The sequence below is a fragment of the Neltuma alba genome, unplaced genomic scaffold, assembly GCF_004799145.2.
Source record: "Neltuma alba isolate B1F8T4 unplaced genomic scaffold, ASM479914v2 tig00012991_pilon, whole genome shotgun sequence".
Classification (NCBI taxonomy): Eukaryota; Viridiplantae; Streptophyta; class Magnoliopsida; order Fabales; family Fabaceae; genus Neltuma; species Neltuma alba.
Genome location: NW_021637344.1, coordinates 169,525 through 189,115, shown reverse-complemented (window position 1 = coordinate 189,115; position 19,591 = coordinate 169,525). Strand labels below are relative to the sequence as shown.

Sequence of the window (19,591 nt, the reverse complement as noted above, 5' to 3'; positions counted from 1 at the left end):
TACTGAGAAGGAAAAAAGATCTATCTGCAAAAAAATATTTCCATTTTTTGTGGACTACAGCCTTTTTCCATAGTTCTTACAGAAGAGAGGAGTTGTCGAAGATCATCAAAGCAAGTAAAGCAATCTTCGCTTTCGTCGCTTTTTCTGAGTTTTCCAATCAGGGATTCAATTATTTACCATTCTCAGAGTAAAAGGTGGCGCAAAAGACAAGGATAGTCACGCTACCTTTCTGTGTACCATTCTTGCCCTGGCATAATAATAAACGAATACTGTGTCTTAAGTCTTGACTCGTCTCAATTACAACTTCGATTTGTATGGATTTCGTAACCTTATTAATGGCTGCTGAGAAGACCCTGTCGTCTTCGTGGATGGCGCGGGATCGGAGTAGCGGAAGGGCGTGGGTAATGTGACAATTGTGACTGCAGATTATACAAATAGTAAGATTTATAAGTAATTTTTTAAGATTTCACGTGTTAATTTAAAAAGTGTTTAGATAAAAACCAAATCATGATTTTAAAAATAATTTTACAGTATGTGAAATAAATATGTGAAAGAATTTATCTCGATTTATAAAAAAATACTTTTAAAAAATATTTATGAGGATATCCAAATATTTCTTTAACCAGGGTGTCAATAATCAATTATTCGGCCAACCCAGTTTTCCAATGACTTTGGGGTGTTCGGAACTTTTTACTTTATCTCCCGGTAGTATCCGTATAAAACTATGTCGAATTCTTCCGGAAACATGACCATTTAGAATCTATATTTTCATTATTTGGAATCTTATTTTCATTATAGGAACGAACCTGGAACATACCATTGGGAAGTGATTCAGTAATTAAACCCTCATGATTTTATTTCTATTGCAATTAAAACCCCTTTCCCGTATTAACTAATGTATGTGGAGTGATATTAGAATCATGATTAATTAAAAAAATTGTTCTACCCTTTAATTCATATGAAATTGTTTAAAAGAAGGTAATTCAAGCTCTAAAATCAAATTCGGCTCCTTTTGTTAATCCTTTGCGACACAAAAATGATAGAGCAGGGTGACTGTGAAAAAAACCTGAAATTAAATCGATTTCAAACATTTGCAAGTGAAAAAATTTGCTGGGACAGGGAGAAAAGAAGGCTTGTAATAATTTTGTATACTAAAAGAAAAATAAATATCCCAGTTAGATCTGGCATATAAATGATAGAAGCCGGGCTACAAGTGTGCACTATATTAAAGAACAGCTATATAAAATGGCATATGCTGAGCTGCTGATAACTTTTAAGATTTCCAATACGAGCCTATTTAGAATCACGTTAAAAAATATTTATAAATATATTTTATATAAGTTAAGACAAATTTTTTTTTTTACATAATTATTTTATATTTTATAAATTATAATTAAAAAAATTATTTATAAACCATTCTAAACAAGTTCTATAACGATCAAGACATTCTGAGTTATTTGTGTAATTTCTCATGATTTAGTTGTTTGAGAGTTCCTAATATACAATACTTTGTTTCGTTACTATTTATATATTTAGTTTGATTTAAATTTTCATTCTGTCCCCACAAATTCAATATATAATACAGTTCTTTAATTTTTAATAATATTTATTTTAGATTGAGGATATTACTACCTTCTGTCTTAATTATAAAATCTCATTTGTAGTTTATAAATAAAATCAAAGTCTTATAATTATAAAAAAAAAAATAGAGGCAGTTAAGATCTAAAATAGGAGGCATTAAATAGCGGCAAAAGCAAAACTTAAAAAGAAAAAAATATCTTATATACTACATAAATTTTGTTTCCCCTTTAGTATGTGTTCTTTTAACAGGATAAGTAAATCAAATCGAGGTTTTTAAAAGAATGACCATCCAATATTTTTATGCCACCGCTAGCGTGTGTAATTATCATTGGCAAAAGATATCCTCTTATTTATTAATTTATTAATGGAAATATCCGATTTGATTGACATGGATCTATTCGGGGTTCCCCGTTATCACTGTCTTCCAAAGTCTGATTTGGATCCTTCAAAAAATCATTAATTAATTTTATCAGAGATTTAAAAAAAAAAAAAATCGGAGTTCATTTGCGGTTTGCCAATTGCCATAGCCATAGAGCCTCACTTTTCCCGCAAAGGCGGTTTTTGGTTCCATTTCTGGAGCTTGCGCCTGGAAGATACTTTCTTTGAGAAACTGGAATCGGGGAAGCAAAGATTCACTGATCTCTGAGTCAGCGGTCGCCGATCTCTGTGTTCGTGAAGAAGAGCTTTGGAAATGGCAAGTGGAGGCTATGGAGAAGCTAACCAGAAGATCGACTTCGTGTTCAAGGTGGTGCTGATAGGCGACTCCGCAGTGGGGAAGTCTCAGATTCTAGCTCGGTTTGCAAGAAATGAGTTCAGCTTGGATTCCAAAGCCACGATCGGTGTCGAATTCCAGACTCGGACTATGGTCATTCAACACAAGACTGTCAAGGCTCAGATCTGGGACACTGCTGGCCAAGAACGGTGCGTTTCAGAACTCAAATCTCTATCCCAGTTCTTTCTTATGGATGCTATCTAGTATAAGTCATTCGTAGTGTCCAGCTCTTTTGGTTCAAATTTGAAATAGTTTCCCTGCCTGTCTTCGCCAATACTTACTAGGCCACTCAGGAAATACCTGCGTTTGTGTATTTTGAGTCATCGTTCACTAGCGCGTGAACTTCCGTCTTCCTGCACTTATGTTTTTAATCGCTGGCGCGGATTTAGTTCAAAGCAGAGGCGGAGATAATAATCTATAGTCTCATCTTTTTTTTATAGAAATACAGACATACATATATGTATGTATGTATGTATGTATGTATGTATGTATCTAAGATTAGCGAAATAAATTCAGGCCAAAAAAAGAGTTCAATTATTGGGTCTAATCTCTTGAATATTTTAATGGCTTTGCAGTGGTATTCTATTTTACAATCCATTGGCAAATAGATTGCCTATAAAGGATTTGATCAATGATTTGTTATCAACTGGTTGACTTGCCTATTTTAACATTTTTTTTTTAATCCCTATCGAATATTAAAAAGAGAAAAGTTAAAATGCAGAGTTTGGGTGTGTAGTTTTCGTTCTTCTAAGAGGAGGTTGCACAAAATTGTCTGCTCATGCTTCTGAGTTCTGATAGTTTGTTTAGAGTAATCCTAGTCATGCTGTACAAGAGTGAGCGAAACGCAGTGCTTAGGGCTTATGGAAACGTTGAATTTTTTTTATTTAATTACGATCAAGATTTTGCTATTTTCAATCTGATTGAGCCTTTGGAGCAGTTTGTTTTCCGTAGGATGACAGAAGTCTTAAAATTGATGCACCTTCAGATTCTTTTCAAACCAAAGTATCAACGTAAACAAACAATAAAAGGGAAATGGCTACAAGAGAAAGCCTTTCATTGACTGGTCTTTACTTAGCATTTTGCATCTTGGTAATATTGGCTGAGGAGCCTTCCGCATGCCTTGCTTGGTCCAGTGGGGTCAGGGCTTGAGTTTTCGAATGCTATATGATCTGTTCTGGTTAAATTTTTTCCTTTGAGTTCTGACACAGAAGGTGCGGGTGCTTTACCCTTTCTATAGTTGCTTAATCAGCTGAGTTTTGTTTCTTCCCTGTATGATTTTGAATTAAGATGATTTATAAATTGCTGCTTTTCCTGATTATGGTTCATTGTTCAGATACCGAGCAGTTACGAGTGCATACTACAGGGGTGCTGTTGGGGCAATGCTAGTTTACGACATCACTAAACGTCAGAGCTTTGATCATATACCTCGGTGGCTTGAGGAACTACGTAACCACGCTGACAAGAATATCGTTATCATCCTAATCGGAAACAAAAGTGATCTTGAGAACCAGCGTGCAGTACCCGCAGAGGATGCAAAAGAATTTGCCGAAAAAGAAGGCTTATTTTTCTTAGAGACCTCTGCACTGGAAGCAACGAATGTTGAAACAGCCTTCATGACTGTGTTGACAGAAATTTTCAATATTGTCAACAAACACAGCCTAACTGCTGCTGAAAATCAAGGAAACAACTCCGCATCCCTGTTAGGCAAGAAGATTATTGTTCCTGGCCCTGCTCAGGAAGTCCCAGCCAAGACGAACACGTGTTGTCAGTCATCCTGAATTAGAATTTGGTTTCAATCTTTCAGATTCACGGGTGTGTTCCTACTACAAAGTTTTGAAGGGTCGGTGCCTCTTCCTTTTGTAAATTTAAATGACTTAATAGTATATGTTGCTTTTTAGCTGCGAGTACAGAGTTAAAGATGAAAGTCATTGCGAATCACCCAGCATAACCTCCACGATTTCCGCCTGCGGATTAGCTGGAATTCTTTTGAAGCTTGGAGGTATGTTTCGAGGACAAGATTTAGGTTGTATTGATATGTTTGCGATCAATTTTTGTAAAATAATTAATCTTTCAAAAGATTATTTTATGCGTTATGTTTCTCATCAGAAAAATACTTCAAATGATTTTCAGCGCGAGCATGAACAATGGCCTCTCGGGCATAAGCTTCCAGAGCTCGCCCGATGCAATCATCCCATCCCAACAAATTTATTAATTGTGGTTATAACTTGACTCGGATCTGTATTATTTAGGGGGAAAAACAAATGTGAAGCAATTTTTTTCCCCCTAAAGAACATCGTTGATGCATGAGGTAAACCAAAGTTAACATGATTTAAAAATTTGAAAAATATTTACGTAAGTTTTTTAAACCTATTATTATATCAAGATCTCTCATCATACATGGTTATGTGGCTTTTTTTTTTTTTTTTAACGAGTCATACTGCCATCGAATGTAACGGAAGGAGGATAAAAACCATACCTAAAAACCTAGTCTGAATGCCCACTAAACCTACTAGGAAATAACCTGATATTTTTGGATAAGATTTGACAAAACCCCTTGAGTATTTGTTATAAGGTTCTTCTAATAGAAGTATGCAAATGAAGAGTTTCTATAACGTAGTGAGTAGCGGCACATCATTAATTCTTCTGAAGAAAATGTTCCTTCACTTGTTCTACTTCTAATGAAAAATAAAGACCTTAAATAACAAATTCATAAAAACTGGACCTAAATTTTTCCCCATATCCTTTACCTATGAACTTCCATTAGTCATAGTTTTGCCTTTCAAGCCGTCTCCTTCATCGCCTCCATTATTGGACTGCTTGTCTACGAGCACAGAAGAGCCATGTTGAGTCTAGACGTACAAGTAGCCTCTCAAGCAGTTCTTGGCAATCGGTTGCAGTAACCATCACTGTCAGACTGGCCCTGCCCTTCCAGCATCCAATGGCTATGGTGGACTCATCCACCTGGAAGGACTCCGAATCAGCTATGTTTCCTGCAGCAACAAGAAAAAGGCCCCATAAAGAGACATCTCGATTCATTTACCTTCTCATCAACATGGTGATACAAACCTTTACCCAGAACCACCACGCAACATCCTAGCATAAGGTTTGCAGCCTTTTCACCAAACTCGGCATCAACAAAATCTGCAAATCTTACAGCTTTATTCTGCAGAAGACGCTTGAAGTCTACAGGAGATGCATGTATAATCTGCTTGGTGATATATGGGAGAATAACGGGCAGCCCTTCAGATGATATCCGGAAAGAACATGGTGCAGAGCTACCTTCCCGTGATGATTGTCTTTCCTATATAATGGGAAAGTGATTACTTTCACTTGGACTATTAAAAAAAACAAACAAACAAACAAAGTCTCAGAATGTCAAGGGCCATCAAAATAAAACTTTCTTTTTGCCGCGAATCAATATTAAATGAATCTTGCATATTATATTACATGCATGATCATCGAGTACCATAAATCAATAAAATTATATAGTGAATAATGCTGCGTGTCCAACAAAATTTAACAGATACTTCAGTAACGAAATTGTGTTGACGAAACATAAAACAAAAAGGATTTAGTGCTCAAACGCAAGAAACTTCTCAAAGCATGTTCTAAGGGGATGTTCAAAGAAAAAAAAAGCTTTTACATCTCTAATCTTCCATTCGACCAAGTGACAGGATCTTGATTATATAACATAGTTCAAAAGCTTCACATGCTACTTACCAATCAAAATCTGTTTTGAATAAACTTGTCTCCTATGCGTAGATTTACCTCCTGGGCCTATGGGCGTCTAACCCTGCCACTGCTGAAAGCCTTTTCTAAGGGCAAGGAAACCCCTACTGCATTGTTTTTATGTGTACTGAGAAGCCTGAATATATAGATCAATACTAATACTACTACACCACCACCACGACTACTAACAACAATATTAATAATAATAGCAGCAATAACAACAACACTATCACTTGTTGATGACTAAAGCATACTTACAAACATCTTCAGACCAATCGATGCAATTTTTAGCTGCTGCCCAACGGAGAAATTTAGTTCGAGAACATCCTTGACTGATTTGGAGACATAGTAAATCCTTTTCACATGGTTTGGATCACTGTTTCTCGAAATCAGGTGACCATTGAATGGAAACTGCTTATCAATACCGTAGAATGCCTTTATGCTGTTAATAATAACATCATCTTTGAAGAAGATAACAGGGTCCACGCCTCTCCACCTGCCCTGAATCTGCAGCTTTCTTTTTCCCTGAGCCACCCTTGCTATGCTTTCTGCATTTTCAGGCTCTCGGGCTTCTTCCCCTGAATTCCATTCTTCATGTGAAACAGAAGACCTAACTTCCAAGTCCATGATGTTGGATTCAATTTCACTTACATCAGCCACTGAAACCGCTTCCAAAACTTCCTTAGATGTATTTTCTAATAAATCAACCTGCAACACCTCCTTATCCTCAATATCCGGGTTTGCTGGTTTTACATGCTTCTTAGCGATTCCTCTTTTAGGTTTTTCCTGAATTGCTGCGAAAAAGAGAGGAATATAATTACACATCTCTTGTGACAAGCAGAATAAAACATAAGTCAGGATTCAGGTCTATGCCAGAATGCATGTAAACAAGGAAAACATTACTACTTAAGCAGATTAGCAATTAAACTTTGTTAGCTATAATTTTTTGACTATCTTTGACAGAATTTAAAAGAGAGACAGAGAAACAGCAGATCGTATGTGAAATTACCTGGCAGAGGAGAAACTTTTTGAAGTACAGCAATAAAGAAGGCTCCAGAGTTTTGGTCATGAGGCACAATCCTCACACAACGCTCTAGAGGGAAATTAGAAACTTCCTCAGTAAAATCATTTGTCGTAGAATTCTCCATTGTCTGAACACTATCTTCAGAATCTCCATTATCACCATCATTAATATCATTTTGCATGTCTACATTATGATTGCTATCAAAAAGATCCTGAAAGCTTCTGCCAGAAGGAAACATGCTGTGATGAATTACACTTCTGCGTGAGTTGGGAACATCTTTGTAAGACCCCAGCCACATACCCTTGTCAAGTACCTGCATCTCCGTATTCAAATACACTTAGAAGTGTTTACATGCATGCTACAGTATAACAAACATAATCACAGAATCTAGAAGCTTCTACTGCAAAATACATTTCAAGCTGAGTGAAAATAATAATTATGTTGACAGTTCAGACAATCTAAAACTACTTTGTCATGCATATCACCAATAATATGATTTGATTAACATTAGAAACCAAGATAATGTCCAAGCTCCTGCCATGAGATAACCATGAAACGCTATCAGAAACTAATTGAAAGGAACTTACGACCAAGAGGATAGGAAAAACCCTTAAGGGTTGTCACATTTAAGAAAAATAACTAATTTGATGCATAGGTACTCAATCAAGCAGGCAATTTATCTTCCTCGAGCCCAGAAAGATGATAAACATAATCATCTTTGCATGCACCAGCAATCATATGCATTAATTAATATTGCTTCTATTAATATTATTATTATAAATAATTGGCAACTCCAGCAAAGAGTTGGCCACGGAAAACACATGCCTTCCATCTCTTGAGACCTGGCCGGCGAATAAGTTGTGGAAGCTCATGAGACACATCAACAAGTTCAACAGACCCTCCACACCTCCGCAGAATCTGTAATATATTAGAAAAGTACAAAAATCCACTTAACATTATCAAAGATCACAGTACATAAAAGCGCCAAAAGCAAATAATATAAGAAGGCTTTTCAATGTGAGAAATAGATATAAAAATTTAGCATGAAAAATTCCAATGAGAATGTTATAAATCTAGGAATTAGACACTTGGTCCTCAGTACGACCAAAGTTGGTATGGAAAGGGCAAATGAGATCAATAGCAAAAACATATTAATGTGAAAAATGGATTACTTGATCTTGGGAATTGCAAAGCATTTATTGCAGAAAGTGCACAAACCATAACAGACCTCATAAATCTGCCACACCAAAATAGGTTCAAAGGAAAAGCAGGTTCAAAGCATGCAAAGTTACCTCCGCAACCACAGCTTCATTCTCTATAGGGTTCATTGAGCAGGTTGAATAAACCATTCTTCCACCAACTTTAAGCAGAGATGCACCTGGGATATTCAATATAGCTGATAAGTTTACCAAAATCATCATGGAATCCACTTGGAAACAATCAATTAAGTCTTTTCTGATGATTGGCCCATGACAGAGAAGTTGTTAGGAATGAATAATCTTCTAAATTTTAATGTTCCACTAATTAACAAAAGTATGGATAAAAATTAAGCTCTCATATCAGTTTTTCTTCAATCTTCAGCTTGAAGGCACGTTTTGAGAGAACACGACAAGCCTAACGATGGTCGACCCTAAAAACTATGCAGAAAAGCTGTCAAAAATACCTCGCATAGCTATTAGAACTTGTAGGCTATGAAGCCCATGGCCCATTCCTGTGCTCCTGCATGAATTCAAAACAGATGTCCAAATTAAAAGCAATGTGAAAAGGGATATGGTTGGGATAAAGGAGAAGAAAATAAAAAGTTCCTTTTCCTCTTTTTTTCCCAGTGGATACACTACCATTTCCTCCAAAGATCAGGTGCCTTGCGAAGGGTACCATCTCCACTACATGGGACATCACACAAAACACGATCAAATAAAAGTTGGCTAATATGCTGATCTGAACTTATGGTTTCATGATTTCTGTTTAAACGGCATCCTGGGAAGTGCTGAGCTTCATGATTGGTGACAATTAGGTTGGCTGTACACATTCGTTTTGTTTGGTGGATGAGAAGGTTACACCTTTGGACATCAAGATCATTCGCCATTACCTAAGTAAGAAAAAAGATGCATAAAAAATTTTGCACATACAGCCACTATAATTGGAAAAAGCACATATTGTATGTATTAAAGCAACTAAGACAGACCAAAAAATCAAGATATTTCCATTCACTGATATATTGTAAAAATTTAAAATCTGAATGAAGAGAGGGTGCAAAGAGACATAAAATATCATTGTGCGGTTCACAGGACACAAACCATTCCATCAGGCAGTGATCCCGCTTTACATGATTTGTATATAATCTCAAGCAGTTGAAATGTTTTTGAGCCTGGCGCAGCACACACTGAAGAAAAGCAAAGTAAAATAGTCACAACGCAGAAGCACTAAGTTTGCAGTCCAAATTAAGCAAATAGTGTTTTTGCATATGATGGTACTTAGGGCTCATCCATGATCCTAAAATAGCCTGAGCTACTTGGTTAGGATTAACCGCAAGTTTATACACCCTCATCTTTTTCATCACCTTCAAATGTAGGACTTCTAATATTCCCCTTGCTTACTTTCTTCTTCTTCGTTAGTTTTTCTTTCTTCCTTCCGTATTTCTCTTGATTTTCTTTCTTTCTTTCTTTTCAATAGGGTTCTCAAATCTTGTACGTTTAGGTTTGGATTCTTTTGTCATAAATTTGCCATCAAAATTTGATAGCATATTGAATTTTGTATATAGTTGTACTTGGGGCTCATCAAATTAACCAAAGCAGATAAAGCTATTTGGTTAGGATTTGCTACAAGCTTATATATCCCTTATCTTTTTTATTATTTTTAGATGTATATTTTAACAAATTGGACCAGACATCGTAACAAAAATTACTTCATGCGCCATATTCTGCTTTAGACTTACTGTCGAGTACAAAATGACTTGGATGTACATCCAAAAACAGGGGGGGTACCTGCATTATAATTAACCATTTAAGTGAAAGAGAATCAATCATTCAAAGGAACGTGCATAAAGAAACTGCAATGTAACAAACAATTCAGCTTTCAGAAATAAAATGAGAGCATAATCATATAATCTTAATGAGTGACTGACAGTATATAAACAGGCCCACCATGCTGACAGCTTCTTGTCTTGTAATATTTCCAATTTCATTTTCTAGCTTTAAGAATTCATGGAACCTGGGAGATTAATGAAACCAGAAGTAGGAATTGACATGTTAATAATAATAATAATATCAGCAGCAGCAGCAGCAGTAATAATCCAGTTATGCTTCGTGACGTTATCTGTCCATGCAAAGTGCATGGGCCGCTCCCTAGAAACATGGAGTTGCACATACACCAGCAGCAGCCATGGATGTATTAATGTGTAACCTGAGAAACACATGCAAATTAGAATTTATTTACCTCTCAAGTGTTTGGTTCTTCCTCAACTGCATCCGGGAAAAATTTGTATGCCACGCAAGATTTTCAGGGTACCACAACAATGGTCTAATAGCCTCTGTCTCGCCGCCTTCAACAACCTTTAGGAAATAATTAACAGCCAAAACACCGATTCTACGCATAGAGAACGACAATAGAAGCACGATTACAAAAGACACCGTAGTTGACTTACCTCGGCTTGAAGAGATTGCAAGAAATCATTCTCCAGCTGTGACCGAATGTCCGCAGAAAATTGGCTACTGCAATAACCAAACAAAAGGCAAGATGAAACCGAAACTGTGCATCAATAGAAACTTGAAGAATCAATCTCAATCTGAATTCAAATAAAGTTTGAAGTCGAAATATCCAATATATTATTGTATACCGCCAGAAAATGATAAGCTATACTCCATTAATTTAAAGTAGAAAGTGACCGTTAATGACAAAAGCCCTTCGATAGAGTAAGGCAATCGGAAAATAGCCAAATACCTCGAGTTGATTCGGAAGGTTGCAGGCAATGGAGTTCTGAGAACTTCCACGAAAGTGTCCCACTCTTCAGAGGCCACTATCCTTTGCTCCTGCAGATCAAACCGAAAGCTCTAGTGTGAGCAGCATCCAGTTTCGTTCAGGTGATGAAACATCCACCACAGGAAATACCAGGGCAACAGGAAGCTAGAGAAAAGACTAAGACGGGCAATAAACACAAATAGTCGACTAAAAGAGTAACATACCTTGTAATACTCATCAAAAGCAGAATTCTGAGTGGCAAATGGCGTCCAAGTAGCATTATCGTGTCCATTCTGGGAAGAAGGAGGAGGTTTTGGATGCTTCCAGACGTTCTCTCTGCTCTGCTGGAAGTGCTTTCTTTGAGTGCGAGCCCTGCCTCCTCTCCCGCCCCCGCCCATGCTCTGCTTTTGGAACTGCGTGGCAGAGGAAGTTAGATCTCGGCATGGCCGGTTATCTAACTCGGAGGAGGCGGACTCGCGATATTGGTCCTGCACTCGATTCGGGTTGAGCCTGAGTTTCGCAAATGTAATTTTCATTGGGCCGGGGCCCAAATATGGACGAGGGATTTTATCTACCTCGAGCCCGAACCACTCTCTGTGTCTACGCTGCATAGGCCCATACTGTTACCCTGGGCGCCTGCCTGCCGAGTCCTGAAAACTACTTCAAAACAAATGAATCCGATCAAGGAGCGGTTACAAAAATGATCAAAACGGACGAAAGCTACTTATTCCTCCGGTCCTTATATAAGACTCATTTAACTAATTTGATTAGATTAAGGAAGTTAGGTAAGTTAGTTGATTATAAGAAAGTGACACATTTTTCCTAAAATACCACAATCATCTTTCTTAATACTTCCTTCTTCTACTTGATAGTTGAGGGAGTATCCATGGGGTAATTTAGAGAAAATTAATAAATATGAGAAATGGATCCTATATTTAGGACCAAACCAACTTAAGAATTGGGTCCTATATTAAGGACCGGAGGAGTATTATTTAAATCGGTTTGCAGATTATCCTTTTTGTGGGGAAAAAAATTGATCTAGTTTTTCTTCTTTCTTTTTTCTGGATGCATGCTGAATTATAATTCGGTGGAAGAGAAGGGAGGTTAATGAACATGTTCCATTTCTGCCTGGTGAGGCATGTGTCGATATTCCAAGACAGAACTACCAGTCATATTAATATATTAGTTCCTGTACTAAATATAAAAATTAGGTAAAAATGTAATTTGATTAGATCTTAATATATTTCATTTTTTATATTTATTTATTTATTTCAAAATAGCTTTACAGTAATTGCACGTGATAGAATTTTCGTTCTAACAGACATGATGAATAATAATATTTTTTTAAAATTATTTATTTATTATAAATAATTAATTTAACTAATTTTTTAAATATTAATAAATTATCTATAATTTTACTGTTGTTTCGGTCACACCGTTGCTGCGAGTCTTGTTCTTTTTCGAACTTCCCCACTCGTATCTGTATCGAAAGTTCGATTGATGCAGAGTTAACTCCGAAGTCCTAATCTTTTCTAAAAGTTCAAGTTTCTTCTTTAGCTGTTTTGGGCATTGAATTCAGTGTTCGATTTTTATTCGGTTAGGCAAAATGCATATATAATCAAATTGCTGAACACAGTTGAACCCATACCATTTAAACCCATACCATACCGGAACTAGTGAAAATTATTTGAACATCATGTCTGAAACTAACTTGCGCAATTTGATTGATGCAGACTAGGAAGTTTCTGTTAAAATTTTTAAATACAGAAAAAACTGAAGTTAGGTCGATATCCATCATTACTTCCCTTATTTATATTATTAAACATAGTTGTGATTTGTTTTAAAGGTATTACCCAAAAAATGAAGATATAGAAGGACAAACAATTTACCAGGACTAATAGGAGACGTGAGAAGAACAGTAAGTAGCGCTCCCAACGAGTTGCTGACCTTTGAATAAGAAAGGTAATAAGATAAGCATCACACTTTCCAAGTTATAATTAAAAGATTACTACTACCTCCTGTACTTAATATAAGACCATGTCTGACTTTTATTTTGGTCTTAAATATAAGACCTCAATCCATTTTGTTTCTCATATTTACTCAATTTTTTCTAAAATAGTCCTTCTAATGATTATAGTTATAGTCAATACATTTGATTAGGAAGGATATTTTAAAAAAGACAACACTTATTTAGGACAAATAACTAATTCAACTTACTACCTCTGATCCTAATTATAAGAGCCAATTGACTAATTTGAGGAGATTAAGGAAGTAAATTGAGTTAGTTATTTGTCCTAAATAGGTGTTGTCTTTCCTAAAATATCCTTACTAATCAAATGTATTGACTAGAACTCTTATTATTAAAGGACTACTTTGAAAAAAAAATTATAAATATAGAGACAAAGTGGATTGGGGTCTTATATTTAGATCAAAATAAAAGTCAAACAGTGTCTTATATTAAGGACCGGAGGTAGTATTTCCTTAATCTTCTCAAATTAGTCAACTGATTCTTATAATTAGGACCCAAGGTTGTAATATTTTAGGCTTCCTCGTGGAGCATGATGCCATAGTCCTTATCAAAATCCTAGTTGCTCGGTTTAATGCATTGCTGATATAATGACACTGATAGGTCACTTGTCTTGTGGTCACATTTCCAGTGCGAATTTTATCAACAAAAGACATCTAAAAAGAGTTCCAGCAATAAAGAATCTAGAATGTTATTTTTTCCCTTTCAGCGATAAAAGAGGGAGAGAACGCGTAGAATACCTATTTGCATAGTAAACCCAAAGATCTTGTTATTCCCACTTTTACAAGAGAAGAAAGAGGACAATGCAAGCAAGTTCCAATAACATGAAAACCAGAATTGCGAAGCCATTGAAGAAAGGCTTTGGAGAGAATGAAAGAACAGGTTATCTGAAGCTGCTTTTTGAGAGTGCCAAGCAGGAAGCAGCACTCATAAAGCACAGACAAAATCGCCGCTTGCCTCTAAATCATCAATGTCAGCATCAGTATCCATGTCATCGAGATCCATGCTTCCAACCCCAACGAACTGACCGCCAACTTTTTGGCCTTGATCCCCTGCTTTTCGAGCTTCTTGAATTATACTCAATATTTCTTCAATGCTCTGCCTCCCGCATGAATCGTTCGCTGAGTCTTCTTGCATCCCACTTTGTCCACCCTCGTCCATAAATTCTAGCGGCAAGTTCTTCAGGAACCACGGGTGCATTTTGATTTCTGGAATCGTAATTCTCTGCAAATAAACAGGGTAACAGATAAACTAATTATTCAATGAAACATAAGTATTATATACGAACCAAGTATACCTTCTCTGGGTCGGCCACAAATATTCTAGATAGAAGGTGTTTACACTCTTTTGAGATGCGAACATAGTCTGGTACAGAATAGTGGACGCTGAGAATCCGCTGTCAGAATATAAAAGAAGCGGGTGAATAGTTCTGTTGCCTGGGGCAGGGAAGCAATTTAACTGGGATATCATTATATTTAGACTCAAAGTAACCTGAAGTGTTTTTCTGAAGTTTTTAGGATCTTCATGATCTTCAAAAGGATAAGCACCAACCAGCATGACATATAAGGTCACACCACAAGACCAAACGTCTGCAACCTGATTATTCTCCAGAGAAGTGCTTCAGTACAGACCTAATTATATTTGATTAGAAGAAAGAATCTGGGCTGGGAAAAGTATTAAATTACCTTTCCATCATATTCCTTTCGTGACAAAACCTCCGGTGCAATATAAGCAGGGGTTCCTACAGTAGATTTTGGCTGAGAGTGCAGAACAGATGACTGAAGAAAAGAGGCGGATCACTTCGTAACAAGGTCTAATTTGATTCTGAAACGTGTTCAATTAATTTACGTGAGAAGTTCTTGCCTTTGAGTAGCCAAAGTCGCAAACTTTGAGTCGGGGTGCTGTGCTGCCATCTAAGAGTGTGTTTTCCAGCTTAAGATCTCTGTGGCAAATTTCCTGCGTGAGAAGGGATATCCGATTCAGCTAAAATAGGAAGGCTCAAATTGATACATTCGATAGAAACTGGTTTTAGATTCAGACTGGACAATAATAGTTTGTACCATTGAATGGCAATAGCTGACTCCAGAAATCAACTGCTGAAAGAAATACCTTGCCTATGCAAGCAAATGAATAATTTAGATTAGATCTTTTTTTGGGTCCCCACATATCCAGAATATATGAAATACGATGTTATGCGCACTGAATCACTGGTTGTTAATAATAGTTTTTTTTTTTTCATCATTACTATGAAACTCTATGAAACGGAGGCAAATATCAGCAGTGTTAAATGCAATAAAAATGAAAAATCACCGAAAAAAAAAAATGAAAATCCCATGAGTAAAATATGTGCAATTATGGGGCCTCGCCTCTGTTGGAAGCCAACATATCAACAACTTGCCCTTCAAAATGCAAGAAGGAGATAGTTTATTTGCCGAAGCAGGGAGGATATACTGTGGATGCGATCTTTAATTATATCTTGGAATTTAGTAATGTAATGGCCTCTTCGACAAAGCACTATCATAAAGTGATTGAAGCTTTCAAACGATATACCTCGTCTTCACTGAATCTACCCGCATTGCATATTCTTTCAAAGAGTTCTCCTCCAGCGGCATATTCCATCACTATGGCAAGATGGGACGGAGTGAGCAACACCTGTTATGGGTGGCCATTTCAACTTAACCAAATCAAATTTTACTTGTTAGCATAAAAGGAAAGAGTTACTAAATAATTATTCCCCTCAGAATAAAAAGAAAAAGGCACCAATAATCATTTCATAAGCAGAGGATTTAAGAAACCATCTTCAATTCGTTTTCAATGATTCTGATCATTGCTTTCTGGGGTAAAAACTGAACGACATAGCTCTGCTCACGATGACTAATGCCAAAACGAATGACAGTGGAGAGCGGAGACTCAGACGTCTATATGGATTTGGCACTTTATAGCATGGAAAGTTTAGGAAGGAAAGTATTCTATTTTCAGAAGAGGGAAGGAAAGGAAAAGGGAGTTCCTATAGGTAGGTTTGGATCTTGGAGGAAGGAATACTACTTCAGAAAACCTGTTAGCTCTGCTAAGACAACAGGCATTAGGATAGTCGCTCTCGTGCCAGCGATCCAGGGTTATCTAATGAGACCGTACGTGGGTCTTAATTACCTCTTTGAATCGAATGATATTGGGATGCATCAAGGACCTATGGTTTGTGATCTCCCTTTGGACATGCTCATCAATCTGCTTAGATCAGGAGAAACAGAGTAAGGTTTACAAAGGACTGTTAAAAAGTATAAACAGTCTGAAATGCATTGAAATAGCAAGGACGAAAACTTAAGCGGAGAACTATGGAGTTTAAAAGTAGAACCTTTATGCCTCGCTCAATAAACTTGATAGCATATAAGTCACCGCTCCTTTTATCCCTCACCAGCTTTGCCACCCCAAAGTTGCCCGACCCAATATCTTTGATTATATCATACCGTTCCATTGTTGTATTGTCAAAGCTTCAGACTTCAAAGCTAAAGCAGGATATCTCTGTGCTTCTATTACTAATGCTTCTACTACTTGCTCTGTTCAGGAATTTTGATCATTTGGAAGGCCTCCAAAATGCGAAAGTAAGCTTGCTTGGGTTCTGGGTTTGGACAGCTCTGGCATTCACAATTGGACTGCCAATATGCCTTCGTATATAGGACTCTGGGATTGGAAGCATGGAATATAACAAAAAATGATGGCGATCGAAATCACACGTGGCCCCAAATTACTGGCTAGAAGTTGTTGCAAGCCAAAGAACAAGTTGATCATATTAGGTGGGGATTGATTGGACCAATCCTTCGATCTCTCAGGAATTAAAAAATCGATCGAGCTATTAAGACCACTACCCGCTCTTGCATTCTACGAGCAACCAGCGTGTTCATTGTGCAGTTAAGAATTCCAATTAGCCAAGCGCAGAGAGTAGTCCAAAAATGAATTAAAAATTAAAAATTTTATATGTTAAAGAAAACGAAATACAAGTACGGAAAGCATAACCCGTACTAAATGGACAACAAGCAGCTTATATTTATAACCAAAATTTCTTCTGCACGTAACTTGTACATTTAGGACTAGAATAGTAAGTATTATATTTGATCACTTTGAATTAACTTTTTAATGAACGCGTAATTCGATGAGTATAAGCAAGGAGAAGAGGGGTTGACCACAAATCTGATGGCAGGGGGGAAGGGCGGATGAGGTGCGGTAGGAGTCTAGGAGAGAGACAGACACCGGGGGGTATGACGTAGAGGCAGAGAGGGGAAAGAACGTCGCCGAACTCGAAACAGAGAAGGGCGGTGGGGTTAGGATCTCAGTGCCACGTGGGAGTGAAAGAGAAGGGGAGGCACAAATCAATGCGATCATGTCACCGATTAATTAATTGCATTATTATCATTATTATTATTACTACTGCTATCATTAACACCCCCCATTCCCCTTCCATTGACTGTAATTTAATATGCAGAGCAAGTGGGTGCTTTTCTCGGGGAAACACCCAACTCTGCTTATGTCTTTTCGGTTTCAGTCATTTCCCTCTCCCGTCGTCCCTCCAATTCGGTCCATCCTTTGGCTGTGTGCCTGGCCGGGCCCGCGTCACCCCTCATTTCTCTGTTAGAATTTAAAACCTCCGAATAGATTCTGCCCCACAAAAATATGATAACGATATATATATATATAATAAGAAAATACCATGTAGGCAACGGTTCTATATTGCTCGGATTATGACTTTCACTTTCATGCAAGTATGTTTCGATTCCGATGTATACAAGACGCCCTTGGTACCGTAGATTTCTTTGGGCAGTGCCTTGGTGCGGACAAACTTTTTGAAAGAGAATTAATACTTTTATGATTTAATATAAAACTAGTTTACTAATTTAAATATATTAAAAAAATTGTTAAATTAGTTACTTGTAATAAACATATGTTGTTTTTTCTAGAATACTCTTGTTAATTATGTGTATTAGTTAAAACTACTACATGATGAAATCTCTAACATATACTACAACTATTACAATAACTATTTTTAAAAAAAATTAGATAAATATGAGAGACAAAGTAAATTTGGGTCTTATATTTTGGACCAAATTGAAAGTCAAACCATCTCTTATACTACCTCTGGTCCTTATTGTATAAAAGCTCATTTGATTTTTATTTTAGTCATAATTATGAGATTCTGATCTATTTTGTCTTTTATATTTATTCTTTTTTTTTTCAAAGTAGTCATTGTAATATTGATAGTTCTAGCTAATAAATTTGATTAGTAAAAATATTTTAGAAAAGACAGTACCTATTTATTACAAATGACTAATTTAACTAGTTTCATTAATCTACTTATATTAGTCAACTAGCTTTTATATTAAGGATCATAAGTAATATTCAGGACAAATGTACTACATATAGATCAAGAGGTATAGTGCATGAATGACGAAGTCCATTTTATTTAAAATAAAACAAAACAACTAGGAAGCTTTTGATTAAGATGGTAAGCAGTTTCCCCACATAAAGAAAAGAACACAATTTCAAATTCTAAAAAACACACTTGTTATGAGGACTTTAATCTTATCACTTTCAATATAATAAAAACTAGTCTTAAGTACAAAATGACCCGGGAAGACTCTTGAGTTTACACCCAAAAAAAATAGTAAAGCAACAAAAACTTCTATTATATCTGTATTTATACATGATGATATTCTTTGACACTATATCAATGTCAATTTATTTTTCCATTTAAAAAGTATGTAATGACAATTGATGCACTCCAAGTTTTTATATTTTCATCATGTTTAACTAAAAACAATCAGTACATTAGATAAAGGTGTATTGTAAATTAAATATCATATTGTGTCTCAATACTTATCCAAACGGCTCATGTGAGTTTTTATACTGGACGTCCCTTCACCCGTCAACCAGATCATGATTTAATTATTTATTTATTTGCCAAAGTATTTGGTTTTTTATTGAAAATATCGAGTTCTTGAACAGCAGGTTGCCCAAGTTTTCCTTATCTCCCATCTCCCATCCATATTTTATACCCTCGTTCGGGGAAATGCTTTTCTTCAAACATCCTCTCAAAAAAATTCCTGGATGTTGGATTGCCCTCTGACTTTGAAAGAAGAAAGAGAGGACTGAGGAGATCTTTGTTTTTGTTTTTTTTTCTAGAAAAATTATACACAGGTCTCACAGAAAATAATTAATTTTGAAAAAGTCCCTTGAAATCCCCAAATACTTCCTAAGTCCCCAGGGACTTCAGAGCAAAAAATTAAAATTGTGAAATTACCTACTTGCTCTCGCTAATGGAAAATGTTATGACTGGCTGCTGTGTAGGTTGTGATTGGCTGCTGTGTAGGCTGTGATTGTAGCTGTGCATGTTGTCATTCGGTGAGGGTAAGTAGGTAATTTTATAATTTTAATTTTTTGCTTTGAGGTTCCTAGGGAATTAGGAAGCATTTAGGGATTTTCAGGAACTTTTTCAAAATTAATTGTATTCTAT

General features: G+C 36.3%; 3 protein-coding genes across 6 annotated transcripts; 1 reads left to right on the top strand and 2 right to left on the bottom strand.

The window, feature by feature from the left end:
* Positions 1–2,091: 2,091 nt before the first annotated feature.
* LOC114733298 (ras-related protein Rab11A) lies at positions 2,092–4,464 on the top strand. The gene is made up of 2 exons (XM_028920745.1): positions 2,092–2,502; positions 3,687–4,464. Exons 1-2 carry the CDS (start codon positions 2,273–2,275, stop codon positions 4,129–4,131), a joined length of 675 nt encoding a protein of 224 aa, XP_028776578.1. The 5' UTR covers positions 2,092–2,272; the 3' UTR covers positions 4,132–4,464.
* Positions 4,465–4,893: 429 nt separating this feature from the next.
* Positions 4,894–11,482, bottom strand: LOC114733294 (tRNA (cytosine(34)-C(5))-methyltransferase). 4 transcript variants are annotated; one of them, XM_028920738.1, is made up of 15 exons: positions 11,288–11,482; positions 11,046–11,134; positions 10,750–10,816; positions 10,542–10,657; positions 10,250–10,316; positions 10,042–10,090; positions 9,404–9,489; positions 8,945–9,195; positions 8,770–8,825; positions 8,399–8,484; positions 7,932–8,024; positions 7,092–7,419; positions 6,341–6,876; positions 5,420–5,654; positions 4,894–5,343 (listed from the first exon to the last, which is right to left on the bottom strand). In XM_028920738.1, the coding sequence occupies exons 1-15, from the start codon at positions 11,459–11,461 to the stop codon at positions 5,159–5,161; spliced, it is 2,418 nt and encodes an 805-aa protein (XP_028776571.1). In that variant the 5' UTR covers positions 11,462–11,482; the 3' UTR covers positions 4,894–5,158. The 4 variants fall into 4 exon arrangements, 2 of the variants coding, with proteins under 2 accessions (XP_028776571.1, XP_028776573.1); XM_028920740.1 differs by having other exon boundaries at positions 10,231–10,316; positions 11,288–11,467; XR_003739064.1 differs by lacking the exon at positions 4,894–5,343 and adding an exon at positions 6,074–6,218 and having other exon boundaries at positions 5,574–5,654.
* A 2,340-nt stretch (positions 11,483–13,822) lies between these two features.
* LOC114733297 (serine/threonine-protein kinase SAPK2-like) lies at positions 13,823–16,753 on the bottom strand. The gene is made up of 9 exons (XM_028920744.1): positions 16,442–16,753; positions 16,240–16,314; positions 15,640–15,741; positions 15,150–15,203; positions 14,953–15,045; positions 14,775–14,867; positions 14,581–14,685; positions 14,387–14,485; positions 13,823–14,313 (listed from the first exon to the last, which is right to left on the bottom strand). The coding sequence occupies exons 1-9, from the start codon at positions 16,559–16,561 to the stop codon at positions 14,017–14,019; spliced, it is 1,038 nt and encodes a 345-aa protein (XP_028776577.1). The 5' UTR covers positions 16,562–16,753; the 3' UTR covers positions 13,823–14,016.
* Between the last annotated feature and the right edge of the window lie 2,838 nt (positions 16,754–19,591).

Bases quoted from the DNA above. Each gene is read 5' to 3' on its own strand.
- LOC114733294 (XM_028920738.1), bottom strand. From the start codon at position 11,461: ATGGGCGGGGGCGGGAGAGGAGGCAGGGCTCGCACTCAAAGAAAGCAC. The intron at 8,485-8,769 runs GTATTTTTGACA...TGAATATCCCAG, and splicing joins AGTTCTAATAGCTATGCGAG to GTGCATCTCTGCTTAAAGTT. The intron at 7,420-7,931 runs GCATGTGTTTTC...ACGGAGATGCAG, and splicing joins CAGGTCTCAAGAGATGGAAG to GTACTTGACAAGGGTATGTG.
- LOC114733297 (XM_028920744.1), bottom strand. From the start codon at position 16,561: ATGGAACGGTATGATATAATCAAAGATATTGGGTCGGGCAACTTTGGG. The intron at 15,046-15,149 runs GTACAAACTATT...CTTCTCACGCAG, and splicing joins TCAGCTATTGCCATTCAATG to GAAATTTGCCACAGAGATCT. The intron at 14,686-14,774 runs GTAATTTAATAC...GAGAATAATCAG, and splicing joins GAAAGGAATATGATGGAAAG to GTTGCAGACGTTTGGTCTTG.
- LOC114733298 (XM_028920745.1), top strand. From the start codon at position 2,273: ATGGCAAGTGGAGGCTATGGAGAAGCTAACCAGAAGATCGACTTCGTG. The intron at 2,503-3,686 runs GTGCGTTTCAGA...TTCATTGTTCAG, and splicing joins GACACTGCTGGCCAAGAACG to ATACCGAGCAGTTACGAGTG.